This window comes from Rissa tridactyla, chromosome 16 (genome assembly GCF_028500815.1).
Source record: "Rissa tridactyla isolate bRisTri1 chromosome 16, bRisTri1.patW.cur.20221130, whole genome shotgun sequence".
Lineage (NCBI taxonomy): Eukaryota > Metazoa > Chordata > Aves > Charadriiformes > Laridae > Rissa > Rissa tridactyla.
The window spans coordinates 3316874-3341630 of record NC_071481.1 but is presented as its reverse complement, the minus strand read 5'-3'; the positions used below and the strand labels follow the sequence as shown (position 1 = coordinate 3341630).

The 24757-nt window shown below is 40.9% G+C and overlaps 1 protein-coding gene across 2 annotated transcripts in view; it reads right to left on the bottom strand.

Moving 5' to 3' along the window:
• Window positions 1-3318: 3318 nt before the first annotated feature.
• LRRC38 (leucine rich repeat containing 38) overlaps window positions 3319-24757 on the bottom strand; it is a 66615-nt gene continuing 45176 nt past the window's right edge. Inside the window, exons 1-2 of one of the 2 annotated variants that reach the window (XM_054222604.1) lie at window positions 18393-19035; window positions 3319-5474 (exon numbers count right to left, since the gene is read on the bottom strand). In XM_054222604.1, the coding sequence (XP_054078579.1) occupies window positions 5221-5474; window positions 18393-19020 (882 nt within the window). In that variant the 5' untranslated portion in view covers window positions 19021-19035 and the 3' untranslated portion in view covers window positions 3319-5220. Of the gene's footprint in view, window positions 5475-18392; window positions 19036-24757 lie in introns of those variants that run through there. The other variant, XR_008469541.1, reaches the window with a different exon arrangement.

Here is a 24757-nt window from a genome sequence, read left to right as displayed (position 1 = left end):
TCACTTCCCACAAAACTAAATGTAGACGCCTGCTCTGAAGTGTTTACTCGTATGTTTTTTGACAAGCCCCCAAAACGCACATTATGTGCTGCTAACCCAATGTTACACAATTTCACATGGCTTCATGGAGCTCTGGGTGGGGTGTGAGAGCTGATGGGAACTGGAGAGACACATCATAATTCAGGCGCTCTGCTTTGCAACAGAAGGTCTCTGTTGCGCTCTCTGTCGGTTTAAAATCCAATAGTTTTTTCCTGCCACCTCTTTACAATCATGGATGGACGGCTGGTCAGCATAAACAAACTTGTGTTTTTCCTAGTCTGCTGGCTGGTTATCGCTGTTAGTGATTTGTATTGCTGTACCACGCAGAGATAATACCAAACTGGCATTCCGTTGTTCTAGATACAGTCAAGATATGAAGATACAGAAACCAAAACACAATGGGGAAGATGATGGCAAGATAAGAGTAGGAATCTGATTGGAAAACCAAGTATTTTCATTACAAAGCATCACCTACCATTAGGTGATATAGTTGAGGTTCTTCTGTAGCTATTTTCTACAATTATATGACAAGGTTGTATTGCTCCAATGTTAACAAATAAATTAAATGTTTCTGGTGGCTCACGTATATTACAGGCTGCTTGGCACTCAGAGTCCATGGCAGACCTTACTCTCCAAGAAATTTAATGTCATAATGTATATTTCTGGGGTTTTTTTGGAAAGAGTATGCAAGGATTCAGCATTTCAGCATCACCTTCACCTCAATGAATCACAATGACTTACCTCCATAGCTGCCACTGTGTGACTTACCTCCACTCAGTTGCCACTAGAGGCCAGTAAAACAGGTTACACCACAAATGAGAACATCGTTCTGAGAGGAATGGCCAGATTCGGAAGCCATCAAAACCCCTGCTCCTTTAATCTGGGGAACATGAGCTGAACGTAGAAACGTGCCAGCTAGCAGCCCTGGAAACTAAAGTAATTTACTCACGTAGCAGGTAGGCAGCACATGCTGAATCAGTAAAAGGTCCTGCATAGAGTTGCTCCCGTGGGTTTGAAAGCCAGCACAGAGGAACCTCCGCTAGGGATGAAGGACTGTCTCAGGCTCAGCGTCCCCATCAGGCTTCAGCTGTTCCACTGAGGCTGTCTACAGGGGTGATAGTTACAGCAAGCTCTAGTATTGTTATACACACACCTCCTCCCTGCCGCACAAGTGTGTGCACCCGACCCACATAGAAACGGGATTGCACACAGTTCTTCCCACAGCCAAAAGACGAGAACAGTTTTGGTCACCTCTAAGTTTGCCAGGCTAAATTTTAGCTCTCAGTGTACAATGGTTCACTCTCTACTATACATCTGAGGTAGGCAAGCAGTATGGTCCTTTTTATGAGTTTCCAGAACCATCCCTTCAAGGTACTTTCCCAATGCATTTTTATGCTGCTCTAAAAAATGAGCCATTAATATTCACATCTGAGTAAGAATCACAGCAGGTCTGAGGCTGCCTCAAAATGACGCTGGCTGACTGAGGATGAAATGCTAGGTTTGGACAGTCGCTTCAGGTGATCTTTATTTTAATATTCTGTGGATTAGAGATTTTTTTAAACCAAGGCACACACTTCTAAAAAGTCACGCTCTATCTCAATTTCATCATGTAGATTTGCTTTCTTGCACATTTTTTGGATCCTCACACATACCAAGATCCAGCATTTCATCAAGGAGACATATCTGCAGGCAACGTGACAGCTGCTTCCCGGCTCTTTGAGCCTGCAACATTTTATTTGGGTCACGCATAGTATCTTCCCTTCCCCTTGAAGCAGGTAAAATGTCTGCTCGTTTCTGACAGTGAGAGATACCACCGCTAAAGCAAAGCCATCTTAGAAGGAAAATTGTAAACGAGGACAAACTTTCTACTGCACATTTATAATCACTTACAGGCGGTGCTTCTTAAACTAGCGATGCACAGGGAGCTAAATTCAGCTCTTATACTTGGCACCACTGTAACGTCACTGATCTTAATGGGAATTACCGCAGTCCGACAAGGGATCCCACCCACAGCAGCATCCTTGCACGGGAACACTTCCCATGCCCACAAAGCCGGAGGTGGGATTACCTCCACATTACTAACCTTTGTGGAGATAAGACTGCAATAATACTGCAGCTTTCAGGCTACTTTCTATTCATGGTGAAATTGGCTTTCAAAGTTCTGTAGGGGATTGCTATGCTGACCACTAATTCTGGCAAGATTCCAATGGGAATGTTTTGCCCTGAAGATTACATAAAATAAGAAAAATCCCAGTAAGAACTAAATCCTGTCTCATTTACTAGCAATTAGAATTACGTAAAATCAATATTAATAGTAGGTAACTGCCAATGCTTACAATGAATAAATATTGCTAACTGGATGAGTTCAATACTTATGAAATACATATTACTTAGTAGGGGAAAATATTGTTAAAGTTTCTTATCCAGAAAAAAAACATACTTTGCAAAATCACTTTGATGTGATGGAGTGTCCAGAATGGCAGCTTCATAAATAAAGCTTTACTAAGCCTTGCTCTTCAGCTTGCACTGGATTATGTGGGAGTCAGCTTGGTCTGTTCCTTGCTGCTCTGAGGGGTGCTAAAGTTCCAAATATAATCAGTGCTTTCAGGGCTTTATGTTGGGTTGAACAAAAAGCTACGAACTATAAACAAATCTAGATCTTCATTTTGAGGCACCACGGTAGGATGAACCTGCAAGTAAGAGCAGAACCCAGTCAAAAGAGTTGAGTTTGAGATGTGACCTCTGCAAAATTAGTCAGCCTTACAGGACAATGAAACAAACCCATGAATTCGTTACCAAAGGAAGCGTAGACATGTGCTGAAACATTCACTGATGTTTCACTCAAAGGTTTGGTAGGACAAATCATTTTGCTAACTAGTTGCGAGTTTTGAGTCCATAATAAAACTTACAGACAAAAAAGTGTGACCCGGTTTCTTGTTCCATGACTCAACAATTTGCACAGCTCTAAATATAAAACTGTTGATAACATATCCGCATTTGTTGCAAAGGGAGCGGACTTCGTGAACTGCACCGCACAACAAGTTGCCTATTTCCAACCATACTGCAAAACCCAACTTTCAAACGATGAGAATCAGGCACAGTTTTTCTCCTTTTTTTCATACCCACATACAAATAAACGTGAAAGCCCATGTTGAAATTATAAATATATTTGTGTTATTTATAATCATGGCACTACACAGTGAAAATCATGTCATTTTTCTTGAAAGAATCAGAATAGAATAAGACAGTATTGATACAAACATCCTCTCACTGTCCTACTTAATTCCGTTTCAGTGTGTTTTCAGAAATAATAATCTTAACAATGGTAGCATTAAGTCGCATTGAATAAGCTGTAGAGCTAACAGAAATAAACACTTTTGTCCCAGTTTTGACCTCAGCATGGTGCAAACTCCATTGCAAACTGTGAGCCAACGGAGTAACTCCAGTGGTACCAGTGAAGCCACACTGATACGAGATCAGATCAGACCTACTGCAGAGCATCTGCTACAGCCTAACGAATATAATCATTATACATAGCCCCACTATAGTGCCCCCCATTGCATATCTCAAAGCACTTGAAAAGGATAAATAGTTGTTATGATCTTCATTTTCTAGGTAGTAAAACCGAGGCACAGACAGGGAGTGATTTGCTGAAGGTCGTCTTGCTGATCACCGTTAGATGGGGGCAACACCCAGGAGTCCCGAGTCCTGACCCTGTCCCCTACCTACTGCCCCGTGTTACCCCCTAACACACCCCGAGGAACTCACTCCTGTCTGCCTGAACAATTAGCACAACAGATACAAGAGGTTTGGAACTAACTGTCCGTAAAAGACCATTCGTATTAACTGAGCAAGGCAATATTTTAACCAAGGAGTGTTTTTAAAGAAATAATAGCATTTACAGTAGTTAAATAGATGCTACTTTTTATCAGTCTAATTCTTTTATAATAGCATACAGTCCTTAGATTGTTTACTACTATGTTATTCATTACTTTAAGCCCTCACAGCTATTCTAGATAATACTTTAAATACACAGAGCTTTAAAAAAATATTTCCATTACAAATATTTAAAAAATATACTTATCCTAAAAAGCTGTCCGGCACTATTCCAAAAATCTCTTGTAATAAATGTCTCTTTTAATTTTAACAAAAATATCTGCCGTTATATAGAAGAGCTCAAGTTTTGATAAATCTATAATACAGTTGGAAACATGTTGGGCCAGACTCCACTCTTGTTTAGAGAGTTGCCAATTTGGATCAGGGTGTTCACTTCAGTTGTGTCACTCTCGTATAATCAGGAGCAGAATATAGCCCTTAGTGTTTTAAAATAACTAAATGGACTGCGTATTGCAACAGTTACTTGTGCCTAGCATTACAGGGAAGGGAAATCCTTTACTTCATTGTGTTTAAAAATGCAAAAGAATGTTATATTTAGTATTTGTGCCATGACCAGAGAGGTGCCAGGCAGCTGCAGTGGATGATTCAGATCTAGAATCGTATTCACTTACAGAAAAAAAAATATTCTTTTGGCTGAATGATGCCTGCAACTGCTGTCGCTAAATGGAAGATGAATGTTTATAGAGAACATTTGTAGAGAGAAAATGCCAACCTTCCTGTAAGGCTTTCTACAATTCTAGGAATCATTTTAATTGCATTTTGTTACTTAGAAAGTTGTGTGAGCTTAATAGAATCTCCCACTACTTAGATCTAAGGGGGACACTATTTTAAATTGATTCCTCATTTTCCAGCTGAAATGCCTCCATCCAGCCAGTCCTTTTCGAAGTGCATTTAGAACACGCTATTAAGCACTTACAAGAATCTGCATGTCATCAGAAGGACATCTGGAAGCTGTGACTTAGTCTTTTAAAACACTGGAACTTTTTTTTTTATGCCTTTCCCCTTTTTTCCTCCAATCTTCAAATTTAAATGCAGTGTTTGAATAAGGATCGTAGAAATTAACCCGGTCTCATCGCATCAGGTTACATATGTAAGCAAAGCTAACAGTCTCAGATGCAAACTGCAATTCCTAGCTGTGACCGTCATGAGATTAGAACGGATCTTCACACATTGTGATTTCATTTAATTCATGTTTAAAGCTTTTAATCTACTTGTTTTCTTCCTAGACTTTAGCTGATGATCTAGTAACTTATAAACCAAGGAAACTTAAGTATAAGACTAAGTTCAGTCCTCACTGTCGTCTTCATCATCATCGTCATCTTTACTGGGAGCACATCTTTGGAAGCAGTGTACTAGAGTTGCTAAGAAGAAGCTTGACAGAATAGCAGCAATGGAGACTGCGACTCCAGAGAAGATGATGATAAAAAGGTCCGTCAATGACAAACTAAATTTGCATTCACTAAAGCTGACCTCAGATAATTCATTCAGAAAGATTCTTCTGTTTTCTACAGGCAGAGAACACTGGATTTCATGGAGACCTGCAAAGAAGAGGAAAGGGAAACAAATCAGCAGGATATTGATGAATCCTTCTGTTGCTCTGGTCAGAGATTGAATGGCTGAAGAAAATGTTTAGGGTTAATTCTAACTTTATGAATTTGTACAAAATTCAGGAAAAAATGGAACAAAATCTGTCACTATCCAAAAGCCACACATAACCCCCCTGAGTGGCTCCTGGAAATTAAGTTATTTTACCTTCAGTCCTCCAGGAGGCCAGGTACAGCCTGGGACGATGATTTTGAGGATTAAAAAAAGGGAATGTTGAACCCTGGATGCATCTAAATCTGCAGACCTGGAAGCACTTCCCAGTCAGGATTTGTGTTCAGATGAATGAACACAAATCCTGACTCCAAAACAGGGTAACAGGGATACTGAAGTTCCTTCCACACCTTGGTGCCTTCTACACTACTTTTTCCCATGTAATTCTAAAACTACAGTTGTCTTTTCCTGCTGGCCAAAACAACAGCTGAGGTTTAATGGATGCTTGTTTGTCTATGACCTACTTTCACCTTTTCTCTCTGACTGTCATAAGGACACGCAGACTAGCACATATTATTCCTCCACGCATTACTGAAGAACGCCTGAAGCTGGGTTCTCCATAGTGAAAGCAAAACCATCCAAATTTAAAAACTGGTGCGAATACAGTTTGATACTGGACAGTAAAAGCATACGGTTCACTGCATTTGAGGAACTCCCTCTTCATTCACAACAGGGGAAAATCAGGAGAGTATATTCACAGGGATAAAACGGAACAAATAATGAAGTGAATTAAGTCTGTATGGCTGGTGGCAAGATAGATTTTATCTTGCTATTGAGGATATGCATGTAAGGGGCAAATACAAGAATTGTGTATTAATGACATAAGAACTGCTGATGGTTTACTTGATACACTTTCACTCTTTGCTAATGATCACGGAACGGACTCTCCATTTTTGACTCTGCACCGCACAGGGCGTTTCCATCACACAGCTCTACCATATAACCATTATGTCACTTTAAATAACGACTGTGTGATGGTAAGATTTCCTCTGCTTTTGTGAATCCCAGTTTTCTTGTGGCTGAATAGCTACGACATATGAAGTTTTACTATTAAACCCAGGCTCCTAGGGTTAGTAGTGCAAACCTGACCAGTTATCTGGATCCAGCCCAGCTGTTATGTTGATTTGAGAGAGAGCTTTATCGAAGTCTACTATGGATCAAACTATCACCCTGACTTACTTGACCTTGTAATGACGATTGTACTAAATTTTGATCCCTAAAAGCCATCCTGTATCTGCCGGATTTGCCTAAAGTTCTGTTGCCTTCCCTCTTTCTCATGCTCCTCTCATTGACAACGTAATAAAAGCTGCCAGCAGAACAGGACAGCAGTCAGCACACCCAAGGCTGAATAGTTTCCTCTAGGCAAACTGCCACCTGAATACACGCTGTGTTTTTTTCTCTGAGCCTGGAGTGCACTGGCGATGTACACCAGACGGTGAGGCAACTCGCTTTGCAGCTCTTTGAAGCCTCCTGTCTATGGAACTGGCCTGGAAGGTAAAGGAGCCACAGGGTTTCAAACATCCTCTGAGACTTTTGGAAATGTGGAACCTGCAGCATTCATATATGATATCTCGCATACAAGCTGACATACCAGAGCACTCGAGCATGCCTGTGACTGCACGGATGGCTAGAGGAAGTACATACTATTGCACTCTATAGCTTGTGATAGAGCCCTCTGTACAAACCTTTCTACTAAAAGTCTTTTCATCAAGACTTGGGAATAGGAATTCTAGGGGTTAATGGGAGTGAGAAGCAAAACGGGACAGAAATGGATATCTTTCTCTATTCAAAACCCTGAGAAAGATGGGAGGAGTAAAAAGCCATAGCTGGACTTCCAAGACTTGTGTCTTTTTAATCAGATTTCAAAAAGCGAACAGTTTTCAATAAATCAACATGATGTTGACAGTAATCAAAGCAGTTACTGCTGTTAGGTAGAAACTGCAAGAAAATGAATGTAACATATCACAAATTCATTTGAAGAGGAAGTTTCTTGCTAATAGGAAAAGATCATTGCAGTATTCTGACAGAAAAGCCTGGTCCAAATGAATATGGCACCTAAACATAATTCCATTTCACTTGTAGCAAGCACAAGAAAATATAAGTTTCTATACAACTGTGTTTCTGTAAAACAAACCACTAGAATAGCTGTTGAGACCTCATGAGAACTGCTGTTTTCATAGCAGCTGAGCCACGCTTGCAGCATGTCTAAAGAAAGAGTACATAGGTGACCATAAACAACTCTGCTTTTTCTATTTCTGACCAACTGCAAAAGAAATTCTTTAGAGTCCTCACCTGACAGCTTTTAAAATGACCACTGTGCTGGAGTGACCTTGATGAGCTGGCGTATCAGATCTGGGCTTCCATAAGGAAGCAGAAAGAGAATATATTAGAGAGAGCAAAAAAGACTCCTAAACCCCCCCTATTCTTCTGAGCAGTTCTACAAACTGCATCCCTGGGCTATAGAAATAACTTAGTATTTTAGTATCTGTCCAGGATCCCAGAGATGGAAAAGTAAGAGCCCACTTATTCATTACCATTACCAAGAGCAGTTTTGCCATGGATCAAAACTGAGCTGTAGACTGTGAGCTCTATTCCTATTTCCCAGATGCTTTCAGCTAGCATCACAACACACACAATACGAACTGCAAAGAATCTGCAACATACCAAGTCACTTAGAGGGTATTTCTTGTTACGAGAATCAGTGTACTGTAATGATTTTCACTCTGATTGTACAATAACGAGAAATAAAAAAGCTCCTCTCCATGTAGCCATGGGTACTGGAATCTAGGTCATGTTCTCAAACCAAATAGATTACATGGGAATTTCTACTTGCTTTATTCTGTGACACTACAATGTGCTAGCTTAGCCTCAAGTTTTTACTGAATTATTAGTCATTGAGAACAATAGATGCCAATAGGCAAAATACAGCACCATAAACCAGGGGCCAGCACAGAGGCCCTGCTAGGTCCCAGCTACAGCTTCAGCCACTCTGCGTGCGCACCATCTTTTCAGCAGGACAGGAATGAACTGATTTCTCCTATCTGCACACAAGGCAGTCTGCTAGAATTGTGCTGGAAGCAGCCAGGAAGGACTGCAGAGCTCGGTGGAAGCACATGCCAGTAACTGAGGGCGAGAGGAACATTTATTAGTCCATCCTGTTCAGCGAATGTTTTTCTTTGCTGTGTCGTGACGCTATTGCAAAACCCAATACAGCTTACCAGAAGCTTTTCTTTTGACTCCAAAGAGAATTTGGAACAGATTGTTCATTTGTAACAGCAGTAAGACCAGCAGCTATATCTCTGTCAGCACAAGGAATTTCTCCTCCCAAAGCAGTGGTTATTGCACCAGAGCTTCTAACTGCTTACCTGGAAAAATAATGATCTGAAGGTCACGTGCATGTTTGCCTAAGATGACATATGAACATTTCACCTGCTTCCTTCCATAGCAATATGGTACTTTCTTTACATTATTTAAAAGTAGGTTGTCCTTACGACATGAGAATACAGCGTGCATGGAGAACTGGTGTTCTGCACTCCACCTGTCCTACCACATTCACGCCTGGCAAGAGCTCCTATTTTGTTCTTTGGGCAGAAAGTAATCCCAGGTCATCGTACATCCTCTGCATGAACAATGAACAAAAGGATGGCTTCTAGGAAGTGACCAGTATTAATTATCGGGCATGTTTTTTTCCTCTTGGTGATTCCGTTGCATATAGACCAGCTCAATCAAATTACCTGTCCCCACACACAAGACTTCCAGATGACAGGAGAGTGCCATTTAACCTTAGTGCTTAGTGCTCTACTTTCACGCTTTATCCACTTGAATAGTATTACTTTTGTTTTTTTAAAATTTAATTAAAAAAAAATAATTCTGTAGAAGCTGTTCAATTTATTCTTTAAAAAAAAATCAGCCAAGCTTCTTGTAAAGGGTATCTCAAAGAAGTTTGATATTTAGTGCTTGGCTGCAGCAAGAAAACCTTTGATGGTAGTTATATTTATCCCATTGCTTCTACAACATGTTCAAAGAGTTGCTTCTTCATACCAAACAAATCTGTAAATGAAATAACAAGTGTGAGCGTGTTATAAATACATAGCTTATGTTATTTTGGTCAGGGCCATCACATTATCTATAATAACTCCAGCTGTCCCAAGGACAATGTCACACACTGTATCTGAAGAAGCAGGTGTACTATAGTGGCAAGCTGTAATGTATTATTTGCTCTTGAAAAGGGAATGCTTTGAAGTCCCAGTCAAGGGAGAGGTGCTCTATTCTATACAGGCTTGTCTCTTAACACTGAAAAAATAAAGCAAGATGAAAATATGGGTCTGCACCCTGAGGAACAGATCATCTAAGCAACATGGGAAGTGTGAAAATGCTGGAATTGTAGAACCATAATGTTAAAAGCAGAGGCATGTTTTTAAAAAGAAAAAAAAACATACTTGTGTTTATGAAGAAGTGATGCAGGAGGGTTCCAGGTAGCGTTTATTTCGATGAAATTCCCTCACAGGTTTTAGAACAATATGACTTTGAGATGCCTTATCATTAGAGGATTATAGCTCCACTGAAGTCTAGCACTTAAACCTTGACAATAAATTATAGGCAATTAAGCTGCAGCTGGATCCTAATAAGCACTTTGCATTTGTTTCTGTAAAGATGATGCACAAGCCTGCTTGTCTTGCAGAGTCAGAAATATTTCCCCTATAAAAATGAAGCTCTTAGAAAATGGATGCAGCCTGAAACCAGTCTTTATACAAATAATTCATAACTTCCTTGTAAATTAATGAAAACAGACTGACAATGCTGTAATGCCACAAGTTATAACTGTACTGATCTTCCCCCAAGCCCCACAAAACCCCAGCTACCAAGTTTCTCTACCATTCTGCTGGTACTTTGTAGCCATAATTCGACCATGTTTCTCATAGGTACTGTTCGACCAGGATTTTTCAAACGGTACATTGGCTGGATGAGTGCATGGAAATTCCCTGCTCTGGGATCCAACATGAGTTTTCCCTAGACATGTTGACTGATGAGTATCATATTGTGAGTTTTGTTTTATTTTCCTCCAGCTAAAGACAAGCAGCAAGAGGTATCACTTACTCCAGGTCTACTTGACTCTCTTTTGAAGAACTCCTTGTGCATTTCTGTCTTTGCTTGTTTCTAAAACCTATGCTAACTATTTCTTTTGTTGGAGAATTTCGGAAATTCGTAATTACTTCAATATTAAGGTCTGTCTGTTAACCCTCAGCCTGAGATTTCCCAGATATAATTTTGGATGCTGAGTTTAAAAAAAAAAAAAGAAAAAGAGGCCACAATTCTGTTGGGTCTTTGTAGAGTTCACAAAAAACAGGTATCAAGAGAACTAGTTTCCTAACATTCAGCAATGTCCAATAATATGTGATAATGAAAATGCCCACTCATACATACACCAGTATGTATAGGAAATACATCCAGAAAAATATCTGAAGCCATAAACATTTAAGTGAGCTTCATGCACACATGTTCATTACTATCTATACAATAAATGTAAGAGCACTATAATATGCTATTTCAATTTTTTTTTTTGAAGTAAAATGGACATTTGCGCTTTTGGGTGGAATTTAGCTGTTCTCTCATGTTGCGGAATGTAGTTGACACAGACTTGAAATGTTTAAATGTGGCATTTTATTTCTTGTTTGGTATTTTGCCTCCAGCTATAGCTCTCTTTAGTCTACTGAAACACTGTCACTAACGTATTAGATGTATTAATAAGCAGCGAGCGGCACTGCCTCTGAAGAGCTGTGCAATTTCATTGGAAATAGCCTCAAGCTATCAGAACAGTAAGGCTTAAAAGAAGCCCGAAGCTTTTTATGGCCAAGTGCCCTAGAGTCTCACAGATCAACATTAAAGGGTACTCAACAGTTTGTCTCCATGCCTAAATATAAAGTTTAACATTAGGTGTTCACATCTGCAAATGCTGTCATCACATTTTCAAATCCGCGAAAGATGGAAGTACTCCAAAAAACCTTAAGATGGAAGAAACAGAGTGAAAAGCCAGTGGCAGTCAGATCATTTTACTGAAAATGACTAGGATATCAAATTATATATTTATACATGTATATATATAGAAACAGATTTGATGTGCTTGTTAGGGAATCTAATTTCTGTTAGGAGTTTCTGCTTGAACAGAGTAAAAGCTGCTGAATATGTGAAATGTCTTAGGGCTTTTAATTCCTTTCCCAAAAAACAGATATTATGTTCTGTACTAGAGATGTGCAAGCATGTGCAGGATGCTGGGGGAAGAACTGGATGGCTGTAATGGACAGAACAGCCTGTCCTTTTTAGCAGAAGCTTGCTCTGGTTCTACATTAGCACGCGAAGCTAAGGCAGCCTTCTCTATCATAGTAGATGAATAAATTGGTACTGATAAAAAATGAGAAGTCAAGAGGACTTAAAAAATGCTCAGTTGTTTCACTGGTTTTTAGTTAGGGTAAAAGGTCAAATGAAACCTGTGCTCTCATGTAATTATGACGCTTTGTTTTGAAGACAATGTTTAACATTTTCAGTGAGCCCAGGGCTACTACAAAGGCCTGGACTAGTGAAGTAAGACATTATTTTATTTACAGAATAAGTTTAGTAATAGATCTTAGATTGGAATGGGATTATAGAAAGAGCCTGAGAAGCAAGAGACAATCACCTCATGGCACAGTCTTTCTAAAGATGCTTACAAAAATCACTCCATTCTTCTCACTACACTGATTCACTTCTGAACCACGTAACAGCTTTCTTTTAGTACTGAACTCAGTCTGAGTTTCCTGTTCCAGAAGTCTGCTTTCAGTCTCATTGTCACCTGCTCTTGCTCTTTTCCTGCCTCCTCGAACTGCCATCCTTCTCTCCTTTGCTTCTGCTTAGACAGTCTATACCTGGAAATATCAAGTTTACCAGAATTTACCTATCCATCCATATTGAGGAGGTACTAGCTACAGAAATCTTGAAAGTAGCTAAACAGCATCGGCATCAGTAGTGGCACTAAAAAACCCTTTGAGTATCTTAAAAATGTGTAGTCTTGTGCACACAACTTTCCACAGTGGAGCAACATTTGACCAAATGAAGAGGAAAACATGGTCCTAGCTACAGCCTTTGTGCTGTGACGTGGGATTTGCTACCACTAACGGACTTTCTTCCAGTAAAGTTCTGCTATTACCTTTGTTTAGGACACAGTTCTGCAAGTGGACCCAGTTCTGTCTTCTTCAGGCTTCTTTTACCAGTTCTGCTTCTAGTGGTGTGAACGTAACCGTTAGGGTTCAGGAGGATGGGCACTGACACCATGCCAGCTAATCCTGACTGTGACAGGGAAGTCTAACACTGAGCACCGATCCTTCCTTAAACTTGTGCTTCCTTAATTTCAAACATTCAGAACATCTGTTTCCTTTATTTATCACACGGGCAGCACAAGTCTATTTGGAATTCTGTTGCTGGCCAATTCTGAATGAATTTTTCAAGTCTTTCTGGAAATATCAGTGTACACAGGCTACTCAAAAATGCTCAGTTTAAACCTCATCAAATTGGTAAAAGTCTTTCTAACACTGTTATAAGAAAGGGCAGCAACATTTTTCATTATTGCAATGGATAGTGGGGAACTTGAGTATGTATTAAACACAAAAGGTTGAGAAAACAGCATCGCATCTAGCACAAAAAGCACAGACACTGACTATTTCTTGCAATCCCAGAAACTTTACACAACTTCCCAAAAAGATACTGAGAAGAGAAAAAGTAAAAAGCAAAACGAGGACAAGATGACAGAAAGGAGACACTACAGTCACACTCCAAGGAATACTTAAACTCTAATTAAAAGTAATGTTAAAAATGCATTAGTCATTAGCAAACAAGGTCACAGGCACAGCTGCCCAAAGCATGTTCACAGAAAGTTAAAATCAGCAACAGAGATCTCTACAAAGCACTTCAGTGTGGCCGCTGCGGACTGCTCGGATTTCTTTTTGTAACATGCATTTTCTCCAAATCCAATCCCTTCATCGAGATGAGACCCTCAGAGGGGTTCAAGAAATGTCTTTCGCAGCGCTATGCACTAATCTGAAACAGCACCTTTCAGCAAAAATGTATTTCATCAAAGCCACTTGTATTTAAACACTGAAATGGAATTGTTCCTAAACCTTGGTTCTGTAGCTCAGGTGCACCGGCGACAACATCCTGCTGGATAAGCCCTGAGTTTCAAACAGTATTACTAAAAAAAGTAGGTTAAGAGATGAGGCAAGAAAGGAAAAGTGCATTTTGAGCCAAGAGAAAATGTGACACAGAACAAGCTTTGAAAGCAGAAGAAAGCCCTTCCAAATACGAGAAATTACTGAGCGTATTTTTGTAGGATTTCCAGCTCCCATTGAAGCAGAAAATGCAAGAAATCTCAAAGGCAAATCTCAAAGTCCTTAGACTTCAATGAATTCAAAATTTTGAAACATTATGACCCCAAATTATTTAACCTATGATCATCCTTCCCTTTATTCACTACCTCTCTTGCTTTTATTTGTATTTTTCTTCATTTCTTCTGCCACTTTAGAGAACTTCAGTCTTGTCAATTGCTTTTTGTACAATTCAAGAAGATGGATCACATACAAGCAAGCAGAGGATAGAACATAATAGCACACACCTCAGATACATGATTTCCTTGAATTCTTTGAATAATATGTTTTGGACCAATTTAAACCTTTGTTCTTTCAAGATATTTTTTGTTCTGAGAATTTGCATATCCTCCATGGAGTAAAACCTCCCACGAGGGTTTCTACACCTCTTTTTGAAGGGACAGAGACCTTACAACAACTTTTGTATTTCCAAAAAATTATTCTATATCCTTAATCTCCATGCTCCTCCTAACGGGAAGCCTTCAATGTGAATTATTGGCCACCATGCTGCCGTTCAGGCTTAATAAATGCCTATAAAATCAACATCCTTCTACAGAAAATCTTTAAGTTTTAGAAGTTAACCACACTGGCCCATAGTGAACGCTTCCTCTTCTCTGAGAAAAAGAACAACTGCTCTGTATTATCCACTTATCACCATTCCACTGGTTGTCACAGTTCCTTTGTCTACTTTGCACTACAGAAACTAGTTTGTTTTTAATCAATTAATAACAAAATCAGAGGGAAAAAATGTGGTTTGGTTTTGGAGTATGATGAAAATGTTGGTTTTAATATCTTTTTACGAGTATAAAAATATGTTTGCTGTTTTAAAGTGCTGGGTTTGATTGAAGGTAAAGTGCTGAGTTTAACTGCAAAACTTTCAGTGCAGTTTCTTTAATAAGTCTGCAAATCTGTCATGCGAAAGTATTCACTTACTGCCAATTAAGCCTTTATTTAGAAGTTTAGGGGAGATGAATAAATGCTGGGATCTGTAAAACGATTCAAATCCCAGCTGTTTGTGTGAAGCGACAAGTCAGATGTGCAAAGGCAGCTCAGCTGGGAAGAGGCTTTCCAGTCAGCCAGTCAGCCCGGGCAGCAGCAGTACGGACTTTACAAGCTGTTTCTGGGAGCGTGCCAGAAAGAAAACGGACCTGGCTTTTGCAAAACTAACGAGCTGAAGCATGGCTTTTGTTCAGATCACCAAGTTCTCCTGAGGCCTTAATTACAGAGGTAGAGCTTCAGGATCAATTAGTGAGATTTCAGTTCACATTGACAAAAATCCAATTTTTAAATCAACTTGGTATTTCTTTTGCAAAAAAAACCCACCCAAGGGCAGCTGTGACCATCATCCCATTTTACTGCAGTGCTAAAATTAAAAGGTTGAGCAGTGGCTGGGCTTAGTAACAGTTTAAGTGATTGCTCTCAGACATGCAGACAGGGCGTGTTAAACTATTTTAAGTGTCATTCAAAGTGAGGAATCAAAATGAATGGCCAGAACCTAAATCTGTCAATGTATTTCTCCCAGCCATTTACCTCCTGTTTCTTGCTACCAGTTCTGAATCTCGAGGGACTGCGATGCTCCAGTGACACTTGCAAATTGCAGCCTGGATCCTAGTTCATCCCCAGACTGGTAGGAGCGTGCTGCTTCTCTGCTTTGGCATATCCTTTCTTCTCTAACCCATTGCGAAGCATCCCAAGCCAGCGTAAGACACACGACAGTGTACAGAGCTTTTAGTTTCTTTGCAGTGCTTTGTACTTTTCGTGAAAGGACCGGGGATCACCGATGCAAGTTCACTGCCATTCACCCTTCCGCAGTTTCCCTTCTGAGTAAAGCCAGGTTACAAAGTCTGCCATTTAAAGGCTGGGGAACTTCAATCTGTCATGGAACTGTTCTGTACTGCTAATTATAGTTTATTCTTCAAGAAAACCAATAGAAGAAAAATGCCAGACAACTCCTTTTTCTTTCCTGCTGTTTCCCATTTGTACAGGCCACGTAATGCAAATACTTGAGCTGCCGCAGAATTACCAAGGAAAAGAATGCGGCCTAGATAACTACGCTCTTTTCTTGGGCCCTGAAAATGTAACCCTATCTTTTTCTTTTGCAGCATTTCCAGACATAATGCCTGCTGCCCTACTTATCTTGATGTGTTTGCTGCAAGAATACTTCTGCCTGCAGCCTCACAGCAGTAGCATGGGGAAGCCAAGGAGCCTGAATGCTGCATCTTTCAGCGAGCTGCTCTTCCCACGCCTCCCAGGAAAGGCCAGGCCAATGGGACTTTGGACAACTATAGCCACACAAGTAACGCTAACGTGATTAGTTCCTAATGGGTATAATGCTGCGACATCATTAAAAACTGAAAACTGGATGTAAAATGCATTCAAATCATAATTCTAAGAATTGGTTTTACACTGACTTTCTAAAAGTTGTTTTGAAAGGGACTCAATGGCGGCCATATGGTTTTAAAATGTCGCTGAGACAGTTTTTCGTTTTTGGGTTGAGTTTTGCCCTCACCTCGTGAATAATGATTTGGTAGTTTATTAAAGGAGACAGCCAGTATTTTTGTGGCAGCAGCTCACAAGCAATGAAAACGCTGACTTGGCACGCTTTTCTGAATCCATGCGCTAGATCTCGCTGACATGACTGGCTGCAAAGATCTCAGGGGACTTGCTCCTGGGAACAAATGCAAATCGTTTGCTTGGGCCATGTCAGGGGGACAGCTCCGATAAAACCAACCATTTGAATATTTGCTCCTTCCCTCCTTGTCTTCCCAAATCAAATCTAACTGAAAGTTTGGAAGATCTGGATGAACTAGTCATTTTTTAGCTATTTGGCTGAAACACAACTGTGGATGAGAGAAAATCCTGTGAGGAAGCATCTCTGAGTTTGCAAGGCACTGGGGAACACCAGCAATGCTATGGGAAAGATCAATCAATCACACGAGATTTCCACATAAAAGTTCAGATATGCTTTAAAACACTGACAGGGGGAAAGAGAGACGGGCTGGAACTCCGACTGAACAGACTCCGTCTGGATAAATGGGAAAGAGCTAGAAATTCATTAAAAGAGATGGAAAGCACAGAGAAGTGAACAGATGTTTAGCACGAGAGATGGGCAAATACTTGGTTCAAATACAGCAAACTTTAGCTAAAGCATCAGGGAAGGTGGGAGAACAGGCCCAGGTTTGGTTTAGAAAGAATCAAGATGAAAGTTTCACTGAGGCAGACAGGAGAAGACCCAGTGCTTTTTCCTCAAATGACTTTTTCCTTAAAACAGCTGTACCACAGCTAAGAATATTTAGGGCAACCTAGATGAGTATATTGAAAAAATGCTACCCAAGGTCATAAGCATAGGAAGAACGTGAATAACTGACTATAGACTCTGATGATCGAGAAAGGAGAGAGCAGACTCTGAAATTTGTAGGCTGTTTTTTCTCCCTTTTTGCCTGAATTCAAAGTCACCCGACCTCAACCCATTCTTCTGAGCTCTTCTCCACCAGCCTTTCAGCTCTCACCATCTTCTGCAGAGACATCCCCCCTCGGACACAGCCCAGACGCCAGTGATTTCATGTTGGGCGCTGCTTGTATACCCTCTGTAGCCCCTACAAAGTTTTTGTGCTCCACGCAGTTTCCCTCTGCGAGCAGCTGGGTGGCTCAATGGCACGGGTTTATGCCCTCGTGCTTGTCTGGAGGCATGAACTGTGAGATGATCTCCTGCTAAAGCTGGATTAAGAGAGGCTTTGGGGTCGGGTGGGAAATAAGACTTGGGATTCCCTGCACATGGCAGTCTTAATACTCCCCACCCATGCTTTTTTGAAAATTACTGGCCCAAATACCAGAATTATATATCCTGCATTTTAGGGTGCTCCAGAGCCATTTCAATTTATTTCTAATATTGGAAGCAGTGTTATTTTAATGAAAAGAGACAAAATCAAGCTACTGAAGAGAGTTTCAAACACGGGGCATCACAACAAAATACTTCCAGGAAAGGGCTGACAACCACAATTGCATAAAATGGGGATTTAACTCTTCTGTAGCAGCTTTATAGCTGATCAGTAAAACGAGAAAAATCAGTTCTCCCAAGAAGCTGGCACAGAATGTTTAGCCGCTCAAAGGGCTTATTGCAGAAAATATATTTACCAGAGAGAAAATGAAGTCTGGAAGAGAACCAGCTCTGGGCTGAACGAATTTGAAAAGGCTCTTTCACTGCCTGTGCAAGTTTAGTGTATAAATCAAAATTATTAGGGCTTGATTTTTACATTTTATTTCTTAACTGGGAGGAGGACCTGCTGCTAAAAAGAAGTCAACATCACTTTAATGGACTCATTTGCCGAAAGCATGCAATTACAGTGTGACCAAAATGCAGTTTGGGTCACTGCAGGCAGCACACAGACGATTTGACCAAGAACCCTCCTTCCCTCCAAGACACACAGACAGAGAAACGTACATACTGCACTGTAAGGCACCGAGCTTTACCTTTCTGGAGCTTAGATGCATTGTCCTGTATCCAGCTGAAAAGATTGGCAAAGTCACAGTCACAGACCCAAGGGTTGCCCTCTAAGCGTATAGTCCGCAGGGAGGGAAGCGCTTCTAGGGCTGCCACATTTAGGCTTTGTAAGTTATTGTCATTCAGTTCTAACACTTGGAGCTGTTCCAGGTTCTCAAAAGCAGCCTCATCCACATCCACCAGGTTATTGTTTCCAAGGCTCAATTTTATCAGTTTTTCTGCTGATTTGAATATCCCAGCATCAAGCTGTGTTAAATTATTGTAGCTTAAGTCTAAATACACCAGTTTGGTAGAACTGCTAAAAGTGCCCTCTTCTAAAGAGGTGAGGGAGTTATTCCTGAAGTCCAAATAGACTAGATCTCCATAAAATATAAAGAAATCGGCTGGTATCGCCTGAATGTTGTTATCAGCTATTAGAAGTTTCCGTACATCCAATGGAAATGGATTAGGAACACTTGGGAGTCCTTGATCCCGGCAGTCTATGGTGTGGTAGTCCATACAGCTACAGACAGCAGGGCAAAAATGACCCACGGGTAAGAAAAGCAGGCAGACAAAGACAGAAAAAGGCAGAAGGCAGAAAGGAAAGCATGGCAACATCGTCAAGGATTTGAAAGCTGTGATGAGCACCACTTCTAAGAGAAAGACATTTTGCTCAGCTGAGCGGCAGTGCCTGGTACTGGTGTGTGTGTGTGGTTGTATCCAGGAGATCACATATCATCACAGATCCGATAGCAGCAGGCTGGGGAGGGGGCAGGGAGAGTGACTGAAGGAAAGAGGGAGGGAGGCAAATGTGAGGATTTACACTGTCAGAATATTATAATGCTGTACAGTGTAAGGGAAAGCGATGATTGGGTAAACGGAGGATCTTTCAAAGGACTCCCTTTTGTGAGCTAAAAAAAGCCGAGAGCCTGTTTGCATATTTGCTGTATATTCCAGCAAACGGGAAATCACACCTGATCCTGTGACTCTGACAGCAACAGCTCATGCTTAAAAAGCCCTTCAGGTAATAAACCCTGATGAAATCAGTTATTTTGTTTCTTCCCGGGAGCCTACATCAAGGTGACCAATACCCTCCAGAAATGCAGGCGAGGGTCAGGGAAGTGTCCTGGTTGACTGCTAAGGGCTTTTTTCCCTTTCACTTGTAAAACAGGGAGCAGAAGAGCAGCAGGGGGGGAGCCCAAAGACAAGGAACACTGACTTCTGGATGGCTTCTCAGCTTTTAGAGCAAGCATGTTAACAGTATTTAAATATGACTCGTTATCTTTTAACCAAGAAGTATAACCTCCTGTAGCAACAAGGAATATGGTCTCAAAAGTGTGGGTTTTCTTCCTTCCTGTTTTAATGACCAAACCAGCTACTTTCTAATGTCTGTTGGGCCACATAAAAATGCAAATAGTGGATCAAATCTTCAGCTTGTTAAAAATGAAGATATTTTCTTTATTTTCAGGGGGCTGAAATCTTTGACAATCAATCTGACCGTCTCCCATAGGACAGCAGAGATGATTTTGCAACAAGGCATCTGTGTTTTTCTGGAATCCCCAGATCCACGCCCAGAAAGGCAAGTCCTCTGCCAGCTGCAGGCTTAACTTTTAACTCCATCCCTCCCTCCTATGCACACCGTGTAAGCAGACAAAAACGGCACTGTAGTGCTTGGGCCACACCTATGCACTATGAGGGAAGATTTTTCTAACGAGACAGATTGTACTTGGGTGCCCGTGTCCGGAAGATCAGAGCACAAACTCAGACACCTTTGGAAAGCTCATTCCTAGGTCAGAGACACCAGTAATCTTGATTTAAGGTCATATTTCATAACTGAATTTGGAGTATCTTTCATCCAGGACAGGGTACAAACATTTCCTCCTAAGATAGCCTATCCTCCCCAGATACCTGCACTTAAATACTGGAGCAGCATTATCATCTCCTCCTGTAAGTGTGTAGAGACATTGAACTGATGGGAGAGAGCCAGATTGTTCTCAATAGCGGCCACTGACAGAAGAAGAGGCTACGGGCACAGACTAAAAACCATCTGAACACAAGAAAACAGTTCTTTTTTACTGTGAGGGTGGTCAGACACCGGAACAGTTGCCCAGAAAGGTTGTGGAGTCTCCATCTGCAGAGATATTTGAAACCCAACTGGACGCAGCACTGGGCAACCTGCTCTGACTCTGCTGGAGCAGGGGGATCAGACTAGATGATTTCCAGAGGCCCCTTCCAACCACAGCAATTCTCTGAACTGCTGTCAGGAATGAACATGCCAGGAAGGGTTATACCTTTGAACACCTCTCTCACTTTTTGCAATATACCTTCTTTCTAATTCATAGGTCTTTTAGCTAAATCTTGAGCCAGCCTCTAGATCGCTACCATAAACACACATCCTGCTCCAGGTGTCTGTCTCTCCCGTCTCGAATTACTTTTAAAACACCACCCAGAAAGAAGTGGGCACAGCTGCCTCTATAAATCACTAGGGCAAAGCCCAATTAATTCCTGAGATGATTATTTAAAATATTTACCTTTAAATTACAGAGGAAGTGGAAGTTTGATAGCCTACCTCTGAATAAAAAAACCATGCAAAATAACACTTGTGGTCAGGATTCAATGAATCAGCATCAACAAGTAACTGCAACTGGTATTTCTCAGGCAGAATTGATGCTTTTTGAACTTTTAAGGCCATATCTTGCAAACACTTGCTCCTGCTGTAATTTGCTGTTTTTCTGCCCCTAATTCAATTAAGACTTTAAGTCAGAGATAAAGCTGATCCTAACACAGGAGAGCAGAACTGACTTGGTATCCTGTAGTAATGATAACTTTGTATAGAGAGATGTAGCCCTCCATTTAGTGAAGTCATCAATACACAGGACTTCAGGGTCCCTATGGCTCCTCCTATGCAGAACCACCCTTTTTCTATCAAATGTACAGAATCAGACTCTGACATTTTCTTTTCAAAGATTCCTCAGCATTATTATGCCTGTTTCACAGATGGGAGACTACAGACAATAAGGCACAATTTGTGAGAGATCCAAGAACACGTTCGTGGCAGGGGGACGAACAGGACTCAGCTTCCCTAAAAATGCCACCAGCCCTTGCTAAAACTTCCACTCCTTTCTGTAAGAAACAGAGCTTCCTTTTGCTCAGCTGCTCATGTGCGTTCTTTACGTATTGCCCCCTGTAGGGGAAGCACTATAAGCAACACTATCTTCACAGCTTATTCTGCACACTCATGTGCACTTTGCAGTTTCCGCGCAGACTCTGCAGGGCTTTCCTGTCCGAGATGTTTGTGAAGGGGTTGGCGGGAGACTAGGGATCACTATCAGGCTCTGGATATTTTGAGACAGGTATCCTGTAGGTTCGTCAGACATCAGCCCAGCTCCCACAGCATCCAGGCAAACAGAGTTTCACTGCCAACACGTAACAGCACTGAGCTTCAGCGATGCCAGTCCAGCTCCAGTGCTTGCCATCACAGGCTGCCTGCCACGGTCTGACACCTTTCTCTTGCTGTCTCTGATTTCGGAGAGCTTCTTCCTGACTTGTCTTTCTCTGTATAACATTTCCCGGGTCATTTTGTCTGTTCAGCTTTATTCATTAGCTACCGCTTATTTCGGTACCTCATCTGTTCCCCACACAGCACAGAAATTGAATCTTTTTGAAGTCTTGAATCTTTTTGAAGCTTCATTCACTTGTCAGGCATTTCAGGCAATTTTGGATAGCAGGAAGGGAGATTCTGCAAAACTTTCTATCTAATAAGATATTAAAGCTTTACTTCTTTAATCTTTTATTTGCATTAGTCAGTTACAGTAACCTGTACTACTAAAGAAAGGGTTTCGCCTGCTATCTGCTAAGTGCACAGCACCCTCTTGTGCCCTACAGGACAGTGGTCATTCCACAACCGTTCTGCTCTCTTCCGATAAGCTATTGGCAAGTTTTACCCTACTCCTACAGTTTACCTATACTCTCAGCGTCACTTCTTCCTCTTCCAGTGGCCTACTAAAGAAACCTCAATCCCTCCATGCAAGAAAATAAAAGCAATAACCCAGGTAGTGTTCTTCTGTGCTATTTTTAGAGAGGCGTACGGCAAGACAGCAGAGGTGTCCCAGAGCAAGACTAACTAATGCATAGACCTCAGCAGGGAAGCAAATGCAAGGAGAAAAGCAAACTTCTGATTGCACTAAGTCAGAGGAGCCAAATTACAAACCTACTGTATTCTGCCGCTCCTGACATTTGAATTTCCTTCTTTTCCTTCACACTTTCTGACTATTTGTTACAGTAACAGGGACGCTAGATCATACATTGTCAACCACCTATAAGATCTGCATTATTTTTTTTTTGGAGGAAATTTTAATGTACATCACAATAGATAATCCATATCAGGACTTTGTTTGGCTTCAGCTGACACTATGGTAAAAGACAAAATTGCTCCAGTGAGTAGTCTCAGAAATAAAGATTAGTTTATAATCTATGCTTCTTTAGCACTCCCAAGCAAAGCCCTCCTAGTTTTCTCACCTGTTATCCAAAAATATTTCAGGACTAAATTTTATTTCATATAATTTTGAAAAAGCACAAGCTTCCCGATTAGAAACTGATGGCAAACAAAAATCAAATATTCTCTCCACACAGATGGGATCCCACATAGATCAAATCTCAACTATCAGCTCATTTATCTCTGATCCCGGCTTCCAGGCTGCCCTAAGGCAAGAGGGACGGGATGGGTTTGAAAAACACGCTTGTAAAACAAACAGGGTAACAATTTCACAATTAAAGAACTGCGGAGGAGTCTGTGTTGAATTCTTTTGTGGAGACTGAGGAAACAGAAACAACTTCTCTCCATACCTCCCAGTTGTAGGAGGTGAATAAGCACAACAGTAGGCAGGCTTTGGACTAAACCAACATAGATTAGGCTCTCCATTCCTTTAATTTTCTATTCATGATACAACTCAGAGAACCTTCTAAAATAAAACAGGGAGTGACAAGCCTGGTCCTGGATCTTTAGTGTGCCTGCAGTACTGTATCATGGCAAGCAGTAGGAAACTAACAGAAAAACCATTCACTTCCTTGCCTGTGAAGTAAGAAATAGCTTTGCGGAAAAATGACAGAGGTTTAATCTTCCCGTTAGAAACCTCCAGCCCTCCCCTTAAACGTGCTCAAAACTTCCCAAAATAATTTGAGTAATGGAAGAAAAAGAGTAATCATAGTACAGACGCACATGAAGGATTCAGATCTCAGCCTGTAAATCCTTACTTACAAGAGAGTGAAACTGAAAACTGTCCATCCTCGTTCATATTTGTGAACAGCTAATTGAGCATATTTTTCCATGAAGGAAGTTATTATTCCAGGCTTATGCTTCATTGAGTTAAGGTACATGTCATGTCCAAGGCTGCTGTGCCAGGTGCACATAATGATTGCAAAGGGTTTTCCTCCTCATTATCATACATTAGCAATGTGTCATGGGAACCAATGTTAAAACTTGAATGACTAAGAGTATGTTAATCAATTAAACACTGAAATCAAGTGCTAAACAACATCTCTGAACAGAAGTCCCATTTCTATTCAGGTATTTTACCATTTTGGCTTCAGTGCTTTTTTCTTTTGAGAAAAATCTTCCCTTGCTATGATCAGGCATGTTTTTATGAGTGCAGTTAAGGGGCAGCTTTCGGCAGTTTCCCCCCAATCTTACATCTAAGGAGGCCTGAAAAAGCAAAAGTGAAAAAGGGTATATTCCTTTGACTTACAATTTATGAGATGATACAAACTGTGAAGTGAACGGAAGCTTGTATTACACCTGCCCAGTCCTTCACTGCTGCTGTCGCTGCTGCCGACATGCCGCTGGGAGGGAAATTACATCAAAATTAATCAACATGGCAGCAGCAATGATTGAATTTGAAAACTTTAGACATTGCAGTTCAGCAGCCAAATGAGACCAGCCAAAACCCATCAAAAGACTTCCGTCATCTGCTCCAGACAACGTGGCTTAGGCGGACGTGTGGTCACGATCTTACTGTAAACCATTTACAACCACTAAAAGCACTCACAAGAGATGGAATGGTGTAAATTACATTTTGTTTTTCCCTCAGGAAGGAGTGTGTATCCAGCCACTATAGCGTAGTCAACCGCTTGCCCTCTACATAGTTTATATACTGGTCCAGAATTACCACAGCTTTAAAGCAAATGAAAGGGGACTAAAAGTGAAAGTTCTTCTAAACTGTTGAATGAAGACATGCTCATGTATATCCACTGCTACTCTTGTGTGTTATAGTCTCAAGCACAGCTGGCCTCAGGTTTCTTCTCAAACGCTGTTTATCTGGTCAGAGTGACCAATGGGTCAGTCAAGATCTGAAAACTC